This window comes from Schistocerca piceifrons, chromosome 3 (genome assembly GCF_021461385.2).
Source record: "Schistocerca piceifrons isolate TAMUIC-IGC-003096 chromosome 3, iqSchPice1.1, whole genome shotgun sequence".
Taxonomy (NCBI): domain Eukaryota; kingdom Metazoa; phylum Arthropoda; class Insecta; order Orthoptera; family Acrididae; genus Schistocerca; species Schistocerca piceifrons.
The window spans coordinates 416,150,724-416,167,923 of NC_060140.1; the positions used below are offsets into that span (position 1 = coordinate 416,150,724).

The 17,200-nt window shown below is 39.3% G+C and overlaps 1 protein-coding gene across 2 annotated transcripts in view; it reads right to left on the bottom strand.

Annotated features, from left to right (window-relative positions):
- LOC124790106 (coronin-7) overlaps positions 1 to 17,200 on the bottom strand; it is a 238,154-nt gene that overhangs the window by 205,760 nt on the left and 15,194 nt on the right. For both annotated transcript variants that reach the window (XM_047257676.1, XM_047257675.1), the window contains 3 exons: positions 6,293 to 6,479; positions 5,860 to 6,074; positions 5,703 to 5,785 (listed from right to left, as the gene is read on the bottom strand). In XM_047257676.1, the coding sequence (XP_047113632.1) occupies positions 5,703 to 5,785; positions 5,860 to 6,074; positions 6,293 to 6,479 (485 nt within the window). The remainder of the gene's footprint in view (positions 1 to 5,702; positions 5,786 to 5,859; positions 6,075 to 6,292; positions 6,480 to 17,200) is intronic.

Consider the following 17,200-nt stretch of genomic DNA (forward strand, 5'->3'; position numbering starts at 1 on the left):
CTAGTCCTATCAAGTACAGGTCCCACACACTTGAGCAATATTCTAGAACTGGTCGCAACAGTGATTTGTAAGCGATCTCCTTTGTAGATTGAATGCACTTCCCCATTATTCTACCAATAAACCAAAGTCTATAACCTGCTTTACCCATGACTGAACCTATGTGATCATTCCATGAGCTACCAAATTCAAACAGTGACTCGCTGATATTACACTCACAGGATACTATGTTTTGTCATTTTGTGAAGTGCACAATTTTACATTTCAGAACGTTTAAAGCAAGTTGCCAATCTTTAGATCACTTTGGAATCATATCAAGATCTGATTGAATATTTATGCAGCTTCTCTCAGAGAGTACTGCAGTATAGATAACTGCATCAGCTGCAAAAAGCCTGATTTCACTATTAATATTGTTTGCAAGGTCATTAATAAGCAACATGAACAGCAAGGGTCCCAGCACACTTCCTTGGGGCACACCCAAAGTTACTTCTACATTTGACAATTACTCTCCATCCAAAATAACCTGCAGTGTCCTCCCTACCAAAAAGTCCTCAATCCAGTCACAAATCTCACTTGATATCCCATGTGATTGTACTTGTGACAATAAGCATAGGTGTATAGGCGTGGCACTGCATCAAATGCTTTTCATTAATCAAGGAATACAGCATCTACCTGACAGTCTTGATCCAAAGCTTTCAGTATGTCATGTGAGAAAAGTGGGAGTTGGGTTTCACATGATCAATGTTTTTGAAATCCATGCTGGTTGGCACTGAGGAGGTCATTCTGTTCAAGATACCTTGTTATGTTTCAGCACAGAATATGTTCTAAGATTCTGCAACAAATTGATGTCACGGATATTGAACAGTAGTTTTGTGGATCACTTCTACCACCCTTCTTGTAGATGGGTGGATCTGTGCTTTTTTCCAAGAACTGAGCACAATTTTTTGTTTGATGGATCTATGACACTTTATAGTTAGAAGATGGGCTCCCTCATCCACGAATTCAGTATAGAATCTGACAGGGATTCCATCAGGCCCTGGAGCTTTGTTCAGTTTTAACAGTTTCAACCATTTCTCAACACCACTGACACTAATACTTCTTTCACTCATCTTTTCAGTGGTACAAGGATTAAATTGGAGCAATTTTCCTGGATTTTTCTTTGTAAAGGAACATTTGAAAATGGGGCTCAGTATTTCAGCTTTTGCTTTTCTACCCTCAATTTCAGTTCCTGTCTAATTCACTAGGGACTGGACACTAGCTTTGGTGCAACGAACAGCCTTTCTTTGGGTTCTGTGAAAACACACTTGACAATATTCTGTTACGGTAGTCACTGAAGGCAAAATGCATTGCTCTCTTGACAGTCAAACATGTTTCATTCAGGATCTCTCTCTCTGTAGCACTACGCTTTGTTTTACATCGGTTACACAGTTATTACTGCTCTTTAGAAGTTTCTTTACAGTGACTGTGTACCACGGAGTTCCCTCCCATTATGAACTGTTCTACTGGGTACATATCCATCCAGTGCAGGGTCAACTATTCTTTTGAACTTAAGCCAGAGTTCCTCTACATGCTCCTGCCCTGTGCTAAAAGTTTCAAGTTCCTCACTGAGATAAGACACTAATGATTTTTTATCTAGTTTACTGACCACATATATATCTTTCTGCTTGTTTTAGTAGTCTTCTGTACTCTGGTAATCACTGCTCCCATAACTGCATCATCGTCATTGATATAAGTTTTGATGTGGACATCCTCAAAGAGATCAGGTCTATTTGCTGCTATTAGATCCAATATATTTCCATTATGAGTGGAGCTCTTAACAATCTGTCCTAGGTAGTTTTCAGAGAAGACATTTAATAAAGTTTCACAGGATGTCTTATCATGCTCACTGCTAACAAAACTAATTTTCCCAGTTAACTGTTGGATGATTCAAGTCTCCACCTATGACTACAATATGATAGGGGAACTTATGTACAAGTGAAATGAGGTTTTCCCTAAAGTCTTTGGTTACATCAGGAGACAAGTCTGGTGGGCGATAGAAGGATCCAATTATCATTTTATGACTAACCCCTGATACTGAGTCTTGGCCAATCAATCTCACATGCAGCTTCAATTTCTACCTCAGTGGATTTGAGTTTCTTGTCTACTGCGGCATACAGCACCTCAATTTCCTGTTTGTACATCCTTTTGATATACACTTAAATTTTCCCCAAAAATTTCACTGCTATCAATTTCAGGTTTCAACCAGCTCTTTCTGAATCTAATATTATACGAGCTTCACTGCTTTTCATGAGCACTTCAAACTCCGGCACTTTGTTGCGAATGCTTCGGCAGTTTACCATTAGGATTTTAAGACTCTCACCTGTTGGTGGCGTTTCTTTTGATCTTACCCTGATACTTCTGGATTTCCTGCAGATATTGTTATCTGGATTGGATAGAGTTGCCTGATCTAAAAAACCCTTTTGTCCATCTCACACACAGTCCGCTACTTGAGTAGCAGCCTCTGACATGTAGTGCACACCTGACCAATTTAAGAGTAACCTACAGCTCTCAACCCTATGGCACAAGTCCTGAAAGTCACAGCCTAGCTTGTCACAGAACTTTCAAAGTCTCTGGTTTCGTCTTTCAACCTGAATCAGCACAAAAGGGGCCATGATCAGTTCTGGGGACAATACTACAAATTGTGAGCTTCATTGAAATTCCAAGTGCAAGGCTACTCTTCTCGACCTTCTCAACAAAATGCTCATAGATTCTGCAAAGAATCTACTGCGACATACAGCACCTCCATTTCCTGTTTGTCCATCCTTTTGATATACACTTAAATTTTCCCCAAAAATTTCACTGCTATCAATTTCAGGTTTCAACCAGCTCTTTCTGAATCTAATATTATGCGAGCTTCACTGCTTTTCATGAGCACTTCAAACTCCGGCACTTTGTTGTGAATGCTTCGGCAGTTTCATGGAAGATGTAGTCTTTTGCAGAACTGTAAACCACAAATGCCGATTTGCTATGAAATAAATTACACACCCAAAACACTCATACTGGTAATTTACGAAAATATAGTTTCGTAAGCATCTGAAATTTCTCAAAATAACCTATTTCTCACATGATACAATGATATAAGAGAACAATTGTTCTGAACAAGTATAGGGGTACTGTTCTCTGAAATTTTAAAAGAGCACAATAAAGTTTATGCCTACAATTAAGAATAAGAGTACACGTTAATCGTAGCACTCACAATGGTCAAAATTTCACAATGTATCACAATACAAATGGGTGTTGATACAATCAATGATAGATATGCAGAAACAATGCAAACAGTAAAATTTGTGAATCTAGAACTTTAAATTGGCACGTGATCTTGTACATGCAGTCTCACACAAAGGAAAATTCATAAGGTGGCTTTTATATATAAATAAATGCGTGTATTGTACATATTTTTAACTTAGCTGATTTTGTGCGTACTTCTACACTGGCTTGCCAAAGTAGTCACTGCAGCGTGAGTTTATCTTGATCAAAATCGCTAAACTGTGCAGTACCAAAAAAGCACGTCTTCTGCCTGTTGCAGCTAACAATGTTAATTTCTGATTTTTAAAATATGGCTGTTATCAATATGCAAAATTAGTTAAAAGGTATATTCATTCAAAAAGACTAGTGAAAATCATAAGCATGAAAAAAAAATCTTCATTACAAGATAAAGTTAAAATTGCAAAACATGTGACTAACATGGAATTCCACAAAACTTTCAAGCCACTCAATGAAAGTGTCTCTTACCTTTCCTGAAAAACTAATTCCTGAAATATTTTAGCACTAAATTACAAATGTTTCATGGAGAGCTTTTCATACTATCAGGAAGTAGTCTAACTAAAAACACACACATTACTTTATTATTACAGTGTGATAAATTCTGTGAAAGTGGAGTACACAAGCATTCTACAGTGGCTCAACCTGCACTTGTATATGCCAATGCATCTACTTAATGAATGTATAAAACCTTTGAAGTGTGAAATTTGTGATAATTCACATTTTATGCAGAAAGAGTGAGAGTCAGTAAATGTGTAATGAAGTTAAAGAAAATGATGATCTACAATAACCAGTGACTGGGGCTATAATCTGATAAATCCAATCAAAGTTTGAGCTCTCCATCTTTATCGAAAAAGGGAGGTAGGATTTAAAGTCTCATTCACAAGAAAGTCAATAGAATTCAATGACTAGCTCAATTTGACAGGAGTGATGAAATTAGCTGCTCACTGCCTGAAGAAATCACACCAATATTAAAGTGATTTAGGTAAATCATCTAAATCTGAATGGTTGGATTGGGAGTTGAAACTCATTACTCGTGCACATATGTACAGTATATTAGCTCCTGCACCACCTCATTTCATGGGAGACATGAATGAGAGAAAAGGAAAATGTAGTGGTGAAGTCTAAAGACTACAATGTCAAAATATCTTATCTAAAGACTTTTTCCAGTTGTTGTTCTGGAATACTGACACTCACCGACTTCTTTCTTTATTTTTAAAATTCCCAAGTATATTTCCGAGTGCAAAAGCTATGGCTGTAGAACCAATTGGAATTATTACAAATCGATAATGATCACACTGACTTAATGAAAATCTATATAATGTAACTGGATACATCACCAAGCAGTGGCAGTAGAAAACCCATATGAAGGTCAAAGAAATGTGCACATTTTCAGAACCAGTGGCTCCTCCTACTCACAGAATGAAAAGGCACGGGGGTGATGGATGAGGAAAGGTGAGGTTTAAGAAGGGTCACCCAGAATCCCGAGTCAGGGATGACTTACCGACGACAAGGACCAACTGACTGAGAATGAGAAGGAAACACTGGTTATTGGGGAGTGCCCCAGACAAGATATGAAAACCTGCGAGCTTAAAGATTGAAGATAAGAGTAATATACAAGAGACACATTAGTGACAAAACTTAAAACAAGAGTTAATAACAGCAGAAAAATAAGTGCACTGTATGTGGTAGAGGTGGGAGGAGAGGAAAAATTAGACAGGTCAGAAAATAAAGACATGGAAAAGTAAAAGGGCATGAAGAAAGGAATAATTACTGAGAAGAAATGTTTCAACTGAAGAAATTAATGGAAATTAAGGCCAGGTGGGTGATGAGAACAAGAACACGTTGTAATGGCAGTTCCCATCTGCAGAGTTCTGAGAAATTAGTGTCTGGGTGAAGAATCCAGATGGCATGTATGGTGAAACAGGCACTGAGGTCATGACTGTAATGTTGTAGAATATGTTCAGCAACAGAATATTGTGTGTTGGTAGTATACACCATCTATCTATGTCCATTCATCCTAATTGATAACTTGGTGGTAGTCATACCAATGTAAGAGGCCAAACAGTGTTTACAGATATTCCAAGTGTGATGGGCAAAACATCAGACAGAATGGGTTTCATTTCTGAGCCTTATTTTAAGAAGTATGCAAATATTTTTTTAAAGAGATGTGTTACATTATCTTAAAGAATATCACTTCAGATGTGCAATTTTGTGCTATGTGATTTCCCCTAACTATATCCTATACTATAGTATAGTATCAGAAGAACCCTGTAAAAATAGTAACTGGATGATCCCTCTATTCATATAAGGTACTATTGTTGGACACAAATATAATGAAAAGGAAACAAGAATATGCAATATGCAGGGAGGTTCATATAGCAATAAAAGTAAATGCTACATACCCTGTTGAACTGTCCAGAACCAAACTTTTTTCAATTTCTTCAAAATTTCTTAAGTCTCTTATGTAAACTTCTCTTTGTCGGCCCTAAAAAGTAATGAATGATGTGAAATATTGTCAACTGCATAAGGCAAATACTGACTGTAGAATAAAGAGCTTACCGAATCAAAGCCAGTGGTAAGTATTCTATTAGAATCCCCTAACCAAACAATTCTAGAGTCTTTGATGCTCTGATGGCTGTTGGCTGACTGACTGATGGGTACAGAAGCCCGTGGGTCGACAACCCGTACCTGTTTGTCCTTGCAGGATGTAGCTAAGAGTATTCCATCTTTTTTCCAACTTACAGACTGGATTACATCACAATGGTCTGCATTTGCTGTACAAAAGAAATAACAGAATAGATTGAATTGTATTTAAACACTTTGTCACAAGTAATAAAATGTGACTCATAATTCAAGAAATGAAAGACTTTTATAGAAACATTAGGAAGAAAATACGGAGCAAACTAATGAGGGCACAGATGTTGACACCAAACAAGCTTTCCTTACAGTTTCATAAGAGAACGAAGCAAGATAATATTGCAAGCATACTTACAGAACAGTTCTCTCTCTGCAAGGATATCCCATAAGGTAAGAGTGGTGAATGATGTGCTTGTCAAGAGACAATCTGCTACTGGATGAAAACAGACTGTTTCCACACGGCGCTGTTTGTGTGAAAACGTGCACTCCGAGTTTGTGAGATTTTCTTCCAGCCCATTTTCTGGAATCTGCCATATTTTCACCTGATGGAAGAGGTGAAAGTCATAATCACTACATACCACTTTTAATAGAAAAAATAAACAGTTGCAATAAGAGAAGATAATTCAACTTACTACAATGACAGGTGGAAAACTTAGAAATTTCAGGTCAGATTACTTTAACTAGTCAAAGATGAATTACAATCAATAATATGAAATAGATAATTATGCTGCACTGACTAAATGTGTAGCCATTCATGACTCAGAACACTTTTTTTTTAACTTGCAGTGCTTATACAACCTTGTGAATGAATGAGAGGAATCAAAGCCACAGAGAAAAAAATTAAGTAAGCATAGTATAAAAATTAGCTGCTGTTATGAAACCAAAATATGTGAGCCAACAGTAAACAAAACATGAAGGAACTACTACAAGGGTTCAATGAAAGAGGATTACAACACCAAACATTTAGGAGATGGCAACTGAAGATGTTATGTTGAAAGGTGTTCAGACAGAATGGTAATAACTCACTTTTTGTGGTGGTTCATTTTTATTATATCTTGAGTGGTTTCAAGTCACCTAGAGACTCATCATCACATTGTACATACTTTTAATGATTGATTGTTGCATTGTGAGGTTCATTGTGTAGCAGTGCAAGACAGAAGAAAACAAAACAACAACCAAGCACTGAACATGTTGGTATATTAGGGATTCGTTACATCATAAGACCACCTAATATAATTAGCATCCATAACTTAAATTTTGGTGCACAAATAACTTTTTTTGGACACATAATTCATTTTTCCCAGTTATGTTGATTCCACAGGACTAAACAAACTACCACAGGCAACAGTTCCCACATGCTTTACAGTAAATGAACAAACCAAAGAATGTTACAATTCTTGGGACTAAAATGGCCAATCCATCTTTTCACAAATTTTATATATATAAACTAACTTGTGACAACTGCCCTTGCTGTGGTGTGAAAATGGAAACTAAGCTAGGTAAAGTAAAAAACATTTGTAAGCTCAGAAATCAGTTCCAGAACAGGAGTATTATTATTTGAAATACAAGACCAGAAAGTCAGTGTCCCTCAATATTAACATAGGAACAAGCATGCACTTTGTACGTCTGTCACTACAACTGTAAACTTTTATTTAGTGTCATTTTCAAAATAACATCATGTTCTTAAAGGCTGAATGTAAATTAGTGATTTTACCACATGGTCCCTCAATAACAACACAGTCCCTCTTTAAATGCCAAAACACATATCATGATGCCTCTTTCACTCTCATAGTTCATTGGTAGTTTCCTTGCCTGTCATTTCGAGCAGTCTACAAGCTTTCTCAGCCTTCTATTGCCTGATCTATATGCAAAGCTAGCTGTGGTTACTAATGTTGCTTGATATGGAATCTACATACTTTAAATGAATGGCAACAAAGGCTACAGAGTACTTTACACCTAATCCCTATTACAGATAAACCGCAGTTTCCCATTATTTATCCACTTAACTGAATCTTATCGAAAATGTAGGAAAAGATAGATTGCTACTTACCATAAAGGAGACATATTAAGTTGCAGGCAAGCACAATTAAAAGACACTTACATAAAGTTTTTGGCCATAGCCTTTATCACCAAGAAAAAAAACACACACCATTCATACACACACACAAACAAGCACACCTCACACACACATGACCACCAACTCCAGCATCTCGGGCCGGAGGAGTTGGTGGTCATGAGTGCATGAGGTGTGCTTGCTTGTGTGTTTCTCTTTTTCTGGTGAAGACTGTGGCCACACACTATGTATGTGTCTTGATTGCGCCTGTCTGCAACTTAACATGTTTCCTTTACAGTAAGTAGCAATCTACCCTTTCCTACAATGTTGATATTCCTACCTGGAGTGTCCATTTTTTAACTGAATCTTACAATCTTTTTTATTCTTGAAACAGAAATCCAGCTCAGCTTTGCATGGATAGCATTAAATATTCTAAGGTGGACAACTTGTGTGGTGTATTTTGTTTGCAGGTCACTGTGTGGAGTTACAAGTAAATAAATTTCAGAGAGCTGGAAAATTGTCTGGAGGCATGAACATTGTGTGTTCCACATTGAAATGAATTGGTGTTTGGAAAGACATCTTATAAAATGATGGGAGCACATCGTGATGTAAGTAATATGTTTACAACCAATATAATGTCCTATCCAAATTTTGTTTTGAGTGTGTGTGTGTGTGTGTGTGTGTGTGTGTGTGTGTGTGTTTGGAGGCTGGCACAAATAAAAGAAAAAATAAGAAATAACATTCAAGATGTACAAGTTTAACTGTTGTTACAACACTCCTCTTGTGAAGCTTAGTATGTCCTGTCATGCATTGTTAAGACTCATCACCACAGTTCTTTCACATGGGCTCTATATGGTGGACTACTACATCATGTCACACAAAGAATGCTACCCAATGAAGACAGGAATCAAGTTTCCCAAGTGAAATTCCCTGATATTTACCTGATTTTCAGACATGTTTCCCTGCCAAATTTTGAGACTCAAAGGTAAGAAAGACATAAGTTGACAAAAATTGTAAGAATGTCTTTCTTTCTCCCCCACCCATGTGAGCAAAAATCTTAAGGATACCATCAACATCTTTTGTAATGAACTGTTTTTAGATGGAGAAAGCAAGCCAAATGGTATGCAAGCGCATTAAGACCACTGTTGTTATTTTATTTCAATAAAACGAAATGCATTTGATGACAAAAATACAAATTTCCTTGGAGTCACAAGGCAGATTTAAAAAACCTTCATTGACTTCAGAAACAGCCTCAGAAAAAAAAGAAGGCCTCTTGAAAGAAGTGTAAAACACAGGGAAGAGTTGTGTAAACAATCACTACAGGTGACCATCAATAAAATGTTGGTTCTACTATGTTCATTATTGTCAGTTATAATCCACTGTGTTAAGTCTATTATCTTACAGATATTGTGTGATTTTTCTTCTGAAAAATATATGAGTACCTAGCGTACAAACTGCAGCGACTGCCACAATTTTCTTCTTCTTATCGTCCACACTTTATAATATATAAATTACTTTTGAAGTGCCAAAATGTACAACAATAACTAATATGTCTACAAAACACTGCACTATACAATGTACTTGCAGTGAGATGGTCACAATTCCTGAAATCCATCGCCCATGGCCTCTGGCCTGCCGAGGAGCACATCTGTCCTGGGTCCATGGATAAAACCATGAAAATCTGCTGTGTTATGCTACACACAAACAGACCCATCCTGCGGACAGATTGGTGAGACTAAATCTGACAGGCAGGGCCTCCATATCAGTGGGAAATAATGGGCTTCAGATCGGCAGGCCCGATCTGTGTTTTGGCCCTGTCACAGAAATTCCATTTGTGTGACCAGCTATTCACATGTCACAGACACCATGTTGATGAAACAAGACCCCAGTGATCATCCATGCAACAGATAACTTGCGCAAATACTCAAAGAATCAATACTAATGAGGATAGGTAGCAACTCCCTGTAAATATGATTGCTGAGCCACAGACAGGCACGTAGAAAAGACAATCACACTCTCACAACAAAATTTTCAGCCCTAGTTTTTGTCAGAAAATGAGAGGACACACACATTCACACAATCACTCAGACACAGCTCATGCATACATGACCGCCGTATCTGGCTGTGGCATCTACAGTCTCTGAGAATCATATGCAAACAAACCACTCCTCATGCCTCCCTGCCTCTCATTGGCACCTGCTAGACTAGCAGCAAGAAGTGGTGGCAGCACTGACTGCAAGCTGAGGTGAGTGGTAGGAAGAGAAGAAGTAGTAAGAATGAGTGAGTAGGGAGACAGCAAACGTACTCAGCTGCGCCCTGCCAGTGACGGAGCATGACGAGACAAAAATGAGATTTTTCCAGTGGCTTTTTTTTCCAAATTTCCCTGACATGTTTGAAATTCCCTGATTTCCAGAACTTGTGGCAATCCTGTATATGGAAGCAAGGCAAAGATGCTGAAATCAGTGAAGTAGTTTTTCAGAAAATGTTTTATTTGTGACATAAAAAATAAAACACCACATATTTTGGATTCACATGTTTCATTCTCAAATGATTGCAAGGAAACTACTGGTTAGAAATGTTTGATTTTTTCACATTGTCTCACATCACAGACTGACGATGTGATGGTTATCTTCCCATTATTGGTCATATTTATTACAACACTTCAAAGATGAGTACCTCACTGCCTGCTGTTCGAAAAATCTGCAGTGAATTAAGAGTGAAAATTGCAATTGCTGATCAGAGGGAAGCATAAATTGGCAGTCTGAAATTGTCATATTTCAAACTTTGCACCATGTCAATATTTTAATGAGATATGATTGAATATCACTAGAATTATTGCTGGTTATGCTTTCTCACTGACATTTACATTTTTAGTGATAAGTTAGTGACTGTAAAGAATGTAAGGTTTTGAAGGTTTCCTTGAATGCTGTACTGATGCAGTCCTCTTGGCACTATACAATGACGAAGTCAGCTTTCGTGTGTGGGGGAGAAATCTTATCTTGTGTGTAACTGCAGTCGATTTAGGGACAGATGTGTCATTGGCTTAGTGGACCACACTTGTAACGTGATCCACCCAGTCCTGAACAAGATCATCATGTACAAAAACAACCAGCTGGCTGTATAACATCCAGTACGCTCAGAAGAGCATCCATCAAGAACAAGATAGGTTCCTTTTGGCAACAGCTCTGTATAAGAAGTAAATCCAGACGTCATTTGAATACAAGTCAAAGACCATTTCTCACTGTGCAGTATCTGCATTAGCAGGAGTGGAGAATGAAAGGTCACTGGCAGAGAGTGAACTTTCTGCAGCACCAAATTTTCTTGTCATATGCACTGAGGTGCGAAGCTCTTCTAACAGAATAAGGTCATGAACACGTTTTCTCAGGCACAGTGGCCGATTTCCTACATCTACATACATGCTCTGCAAGCCATCATATGATGCATGGTGGAGCGTACCCTGTACCACTACTTGTCATTTCCTTTTCTGTTCCACTCACAAATACAGTGAGGAAAAAAACAACTATCTATATACCACCTAGGCACGTCCTCCTCCTCCTCCTCCAGTGCAATGCTGAGGTTGGTTTGCTGCAGTATGCCATTACATTCTTCTCTCTGCCTTCCATTTCAATTCCACATACGCACATAGCATATCCCACATAACTCTCATAATATGTTGCATGTATGAAATTCTTGGTCAATCCCGGCAATTTCTTCCCTCAACAGCATGTGCCATTGTTAAAATGTTGTTATTGAAGCTTGAAATGTGTCTTATAGGTTTGTCTTTTCTTGTCTGAATGCGCCTTCAGAGAGCTCTGGTTTCCTGTACTTTTCATATCACCTCCTCCTGTAGCACCAAATCTCTAGGGCTTCTAGTTTTCTCCTCTCTTGCTTTCTTACTGTACAAGTTTCCCACTCATATACAGTCACTCCACAAAACCACTTCGGTGATTCATTTCCAGACTGTTACTCTTGGTGGTGAGTGCTTTCTAAAATTAAGTGCAGTTTTGGTCTGCTTTATCCTGCTCACAATATCTTCCTATCTTCACAATCTCTTGAAATCCTGCTTCCCAAATAGGTAAATTTCTCTATAAAAATTTTTTCTTTTTAAAATTCAGTTTTGATCGCACCACGTATGTTACAAGAACATAGGTGACCAGTTTCAGTCATATCACATGACAATCATCAGAACTGTAATTTAATTTAGAAAGTAATAGAAACCTTACTAGATTGACAATAAAATATGACAAAATGCTTATAAGGATAAAATACAATAAAACTTGTTATACCCATGGCATCCTTCGAAGATGGTAGGTGGAGCACTCTTCTCAGCTGCTGTGATGTCAACTGGTGCCAGCAAGTGACGGGCATACGCTTAAATACGAAGATGATCCACCTACCTCTTCTCCCTCTACCTCACGTCAACCAGTCAGTGAAAAACAGGCTCACATAATCGTCAAAATGTAAAAAAAAAGTACAATAATAACACAAAAATAGTTACGTATAAAATATCTCTTTACAACCAAGGTACTACTTAAACATTGTATAAAATATCAATTAAAAGCTTTAAAATAACTGTACAGACTAAGTACACTCAGTGTGCCCTCTATGGGCTAAGGTGGTACCACCATAATGGTTTCATCAAAGTCAACAATGTTGTGAAGGTCTTTGGCACTGCGGCATCATATCGATATGTGAGTTGTGACTCAACTGCAAGTCTACACCTATGTTAGATTCGGTTTGTCTGTCTTATATTAACTTTATTTGCCACTGGTGATATATGTCATAATGGAATGATTAGCTGCAGAGTGCTACACTTTTTAAAATGTCATAAAACTGATTTATTAAAAGTCATATTTCCTAATATTTCTAGTTGGAAGTTTGAGATTGTGATATAAATATTTACGTCCTGTTCTAAGGTACATTTCTGCCATGGATACAACTGGGTCCTATGATTTTCTGAACAAAAGAGTACATACGTGTTCATAGAATTTCGTCAAAGAGATCATAAAAATGTTTTTCACGAAAATCCAACTGTTCATTGAGAAGCACTGATGGTTCATCTCTATAATGCAGTCGAGTCACAACTCACATATCGATATGATGCCGCAATGCCAAAGACCTTCACGACATTGTTTACTTTGAAACCATTGTGGTAGTACCACCTTAGCCCATAGAGGGCACACTGAGTATACATCGTCTGCACAATTATTTTAAAGCTTTTAATTGATATTTTACACAATATTTAAGTAGTACCTTGGTTGTAAAGAGATATTTTATACATAACTATTTTTATGTTATTATTGTACTCTATTTTTTTATGTTTTGACGATTATGTTAACCCGTTTTACACTGATTGGTTGACGTGAGGTAGAGGGAGAAGAGGTAGGCGGAGCATCTTCGTATTTAAGCGTATGCCTGTCACTTGCTGGCACCAGTTGACATCACAGCAGCTCGGAAGAGTGCTTCACCAACCATCTTCGAAGGATGCCATGGGTATAACAAGTCTTATTGTATTTTATCCTTATAAGCATTTTGTCATATTTTATTGTCAGTCTAGTAAGGTTTCTATTACTTTCTAAATTAAATTACAGTTCTGATGATTGTCATGTGATATGACTGAAACTGTGTTCTTGTAGCATATGTGGTGTGATCAAGACTGAATTTTAAAAGGATTTTTTTTTTTTAATTTATTGATCGCTGTTCCAAAAATGTTTATTAAAGTTGTTTAAATTTCTCTATCATTTATAACTCCTCACTTTCAATTCTCATTCTTCAGAGGTTCATATTCTTCCTCAGAACTGTATACCATCACTTCACTCCTCCTCTTGTTTATTCTCACATGATACTGATTATAGTAAATCCTTTCCATTGTACTAAGAACCTTCTCTAAATCACCTTTTGGCTCCCTCAGCACAGCAATAACCTCTGCAGAATGCAGTGTGTATATCTTCTGTTCATTAATTTGATCACAACCTCAGTTATTTCATGAACTTGGTCTACAGCATCCTGGGATGTAAGCAATGAATATAAGAGGAAAGAGAGTGCATTTTTTGTCATGTCTTTTCTAATTTTTAAAGAATGTAAAATCCAGGATAGAATGTAACAATATTATGAAAAGGAAAGTTGTCACTCACCATCTAGTGGAGATACTGTGTTGCAGATAGGCACAACAAAAACTGTTCCAAGAAAAGCTTTCAGCCCATAAGGCTTTCATCAAAAACAAACACACACACACACACACACACACACACACACACACACACACACACACACACACGACTGCAGTCTAAGGCAACTGTAGCCACACTGCGAGCAGCAGTACCAGTGCGTGGGTGGGTGGGGGGTAAGGAGGAGGCTGGGGTGGGGAGGCAGAGGAATAGGAAGGCAGGGGAGAGATGGGGAGAGGGGGTAGCGGAAAAGGAGAGAAGTAAAAAGACTGGGTGCGATGGTGGAATGAGGGCTGTATAGTTTTGGAATGGGAACAGGGAGGCTGGATAGGTGAGGATAATGACTAATGAAGGTTGAGGCCAAGAGAGTTACAGGAACACAGGATACATTACAGGGAAAGTTCCCACCTGTGTGATTCAAAATAGCTGGTGTTGGTGGGAACGATCCATACGGCAGCATGCTCAGCAACTGGGTGGTCCACTTGTTTCTTTGCCAGTTTGTCAGTGAACATTCATGTGGACAGACAGCTTGTTGGTTATCATGCCCACATAGAATGCAGCACAGTGGTTGCAGCTTAGCTTGTAGATCACATGACTGGTTTCACAGGTAGCCCTGCCTTTGATGGGATAGGTGATGTTTGTGATCAGACTGGAGTAGGTGGCGGTGGGAGGATGTATGGAACAGGTCTTGCATCTAGGTCTATTACAGAGGTATGAGCCATGAGCTAATGGGTTGGGAGCAGGGGTTGTGGGTTGTGTAGAGATGAAGAAGTATATTGAGTCGGTTCAGCAGACAGCGGAATATCATTGTGCGAGGGGTGGGAAGGATAGTGGGCAGGACATTTTTCCATTTCAGGGCACGATGAGATGGAGTCTAAACCCTGGTGGAGAATGTAATTTAGTTGCTTCAGTCCTGGGATGTACTGAATTATGAGGGGAATGCTCCTCTGTGGCTGGACAGTGGGACTTTGAGACATGGTGGGAGACTGGAAAGATGAGGCACAGAAGATTTGTTTTTGTACAACGCTGGGAGGATAATTATGATTTGTGAAGGCTTCAGTGAGACCTTCAGTATATTTTGGGAGAGACCGCTCATCACTGCAGATGCGACAAACATGGGGGCTAGGCTGTAGGGAAGGGGCTTCCTGGTATGGAATGGGTGCCAGCTGTCGAAGTGGAGGTATTGCTGGTGGTTAATAGGTTTGATTTGGACAGAGGCACTGATGTTGCCATCTTTGAGGTGGTGGTCAGCATCTAGGAAGGTGGCTTTTTGTATTTCACTCAGAGATGCAAATGGGGGAGAAGTTGTTGAGGTTCTGGAGGAAAGCAGATAGGGTGTCCTCACCCTCAATCCAGATTGCAAAGATGTCATCAATGAATCTGAACCAGGTTAGGGGTTTAGGAATCTGGGTGTATAGGAAGGATTCTTCTAGATGGCCCATGAACAGGTTGGCATAGGATGGCATCAAACAGGTGCCCATAGCTGTACCTTGACCTCCAGCAATACCCCCCCATTTTGACAGCTGCCACCCGTTCCATACAGCCTAGCCACCTACTCCAGTTCGATCACAAATATCACGTGTCCCATCAAATGCAGGGCTACCTGTGAGACCAGTCACGTGATTTACAAGCTAAGCTGCAACCAATGTGCTGCATTCGATGTGGGAATGGTAACAAACAAGCTGTCTGTCTGCATGAATGGCCACCGACAAACTGCGGCCAAGAAACAAGTGGACCACCCAGTTGCTTAGCACACTGCCAAACATGACATCCCTCAATAATCCATTAAATTTCGGGCATGCAGCCGCGCAAATAAAATTTCTTCTACTGATATTTCGGCTGCGTATCGTCCACGGCCAAAATATCAGTAGAAGAAATTTTATTTGCGCGGCTGCATGCCCGAAATTTAATGGATTATTCATTACGCCGCGAGAAGTTGAAAATGCACGACATCCCTCATTTGAATGACTGCTTCACAGCCTGTGCCATCTGGATGATTCCCACCAACAGCAGCTTTTTTGAATTGCACAGGTGGGAAATCCTCACCCATCCAGCCTCCCTGTTCCCATTCCAACAACATACAGCCCTCATTCCACCATCGCATCCAGTCTTTTTACTTCTCTCTTTTTCCGCTACCCTCTCTCCCCACCCCTCCCCTGCCCCACCGTCTCCCAACTGCACATAGCTGCCCTACCCTCTCCACCTCATCCCTGTGCACTCCCTAGCAGCACTGCACGGTTCGCCACCCCTATCCTACTATTCCTCCACCTCCCCACCCCAGCCTCCTCCTTACCCCCACCCAGTCGCCACTCCCATCATGCACTGGTACTGCTGCTCGCAGTGTGGCTACAGTTGCCTCAGACTGCAGTTGTGTGTGTGTGTGTGTGTGTGTGTGTGTGTGTGTGAGAGAGAGAGAGAGAGAGAGAGAGAGAGAGAGAGAGAGAGAGAGAGAGATTTTTGACGAAGGCCTTATAGGCCGAAAGCTTTATTTGGAACAGTCTTTTTCTAATTTTTGCTTCTTGTCCCTCATAAAAATTTCTAATCACAGTTACTTTGTTCTTGTAGAAGCTGAGCACCTCCGCATGTCTTTGAATTTTACAGCTGTTTTGTTCAGTGCTAAGAACAGTCAGCTACTGTTATCAAAACCCTTTTCCAGGTTTACAAAGGCAATGTAAGTTTATTTTTCGTAACTGCTTTCCTCTCCCAAAAGTCAAACCCACTCATCCATGTCATGGGAGATGGGCAACAGCATGAAGTATTGGAATACCAGTAGGGGCCAAGTATAATGGGAACTGTGTGCACCTCCGAGACCACTGCAACAGCTGTGAAAGCCCAACAGCAACCTCGAAAAGTTTTGGCCAAAAGAGCTCTGGCAAAGCCATGATAGGGACAGCAAACCAGCAGTGGGTAATCCGTTTGCTTTCAACAGTCAAATGAGCATTGGATCAAAACCAGTACCAAAACTAACAAGCCTTTGAACAGATCTGCTAGATATGATGGTCAACATGGTCCCAATGAAAGACAGATTTTTCCCAACAAATGT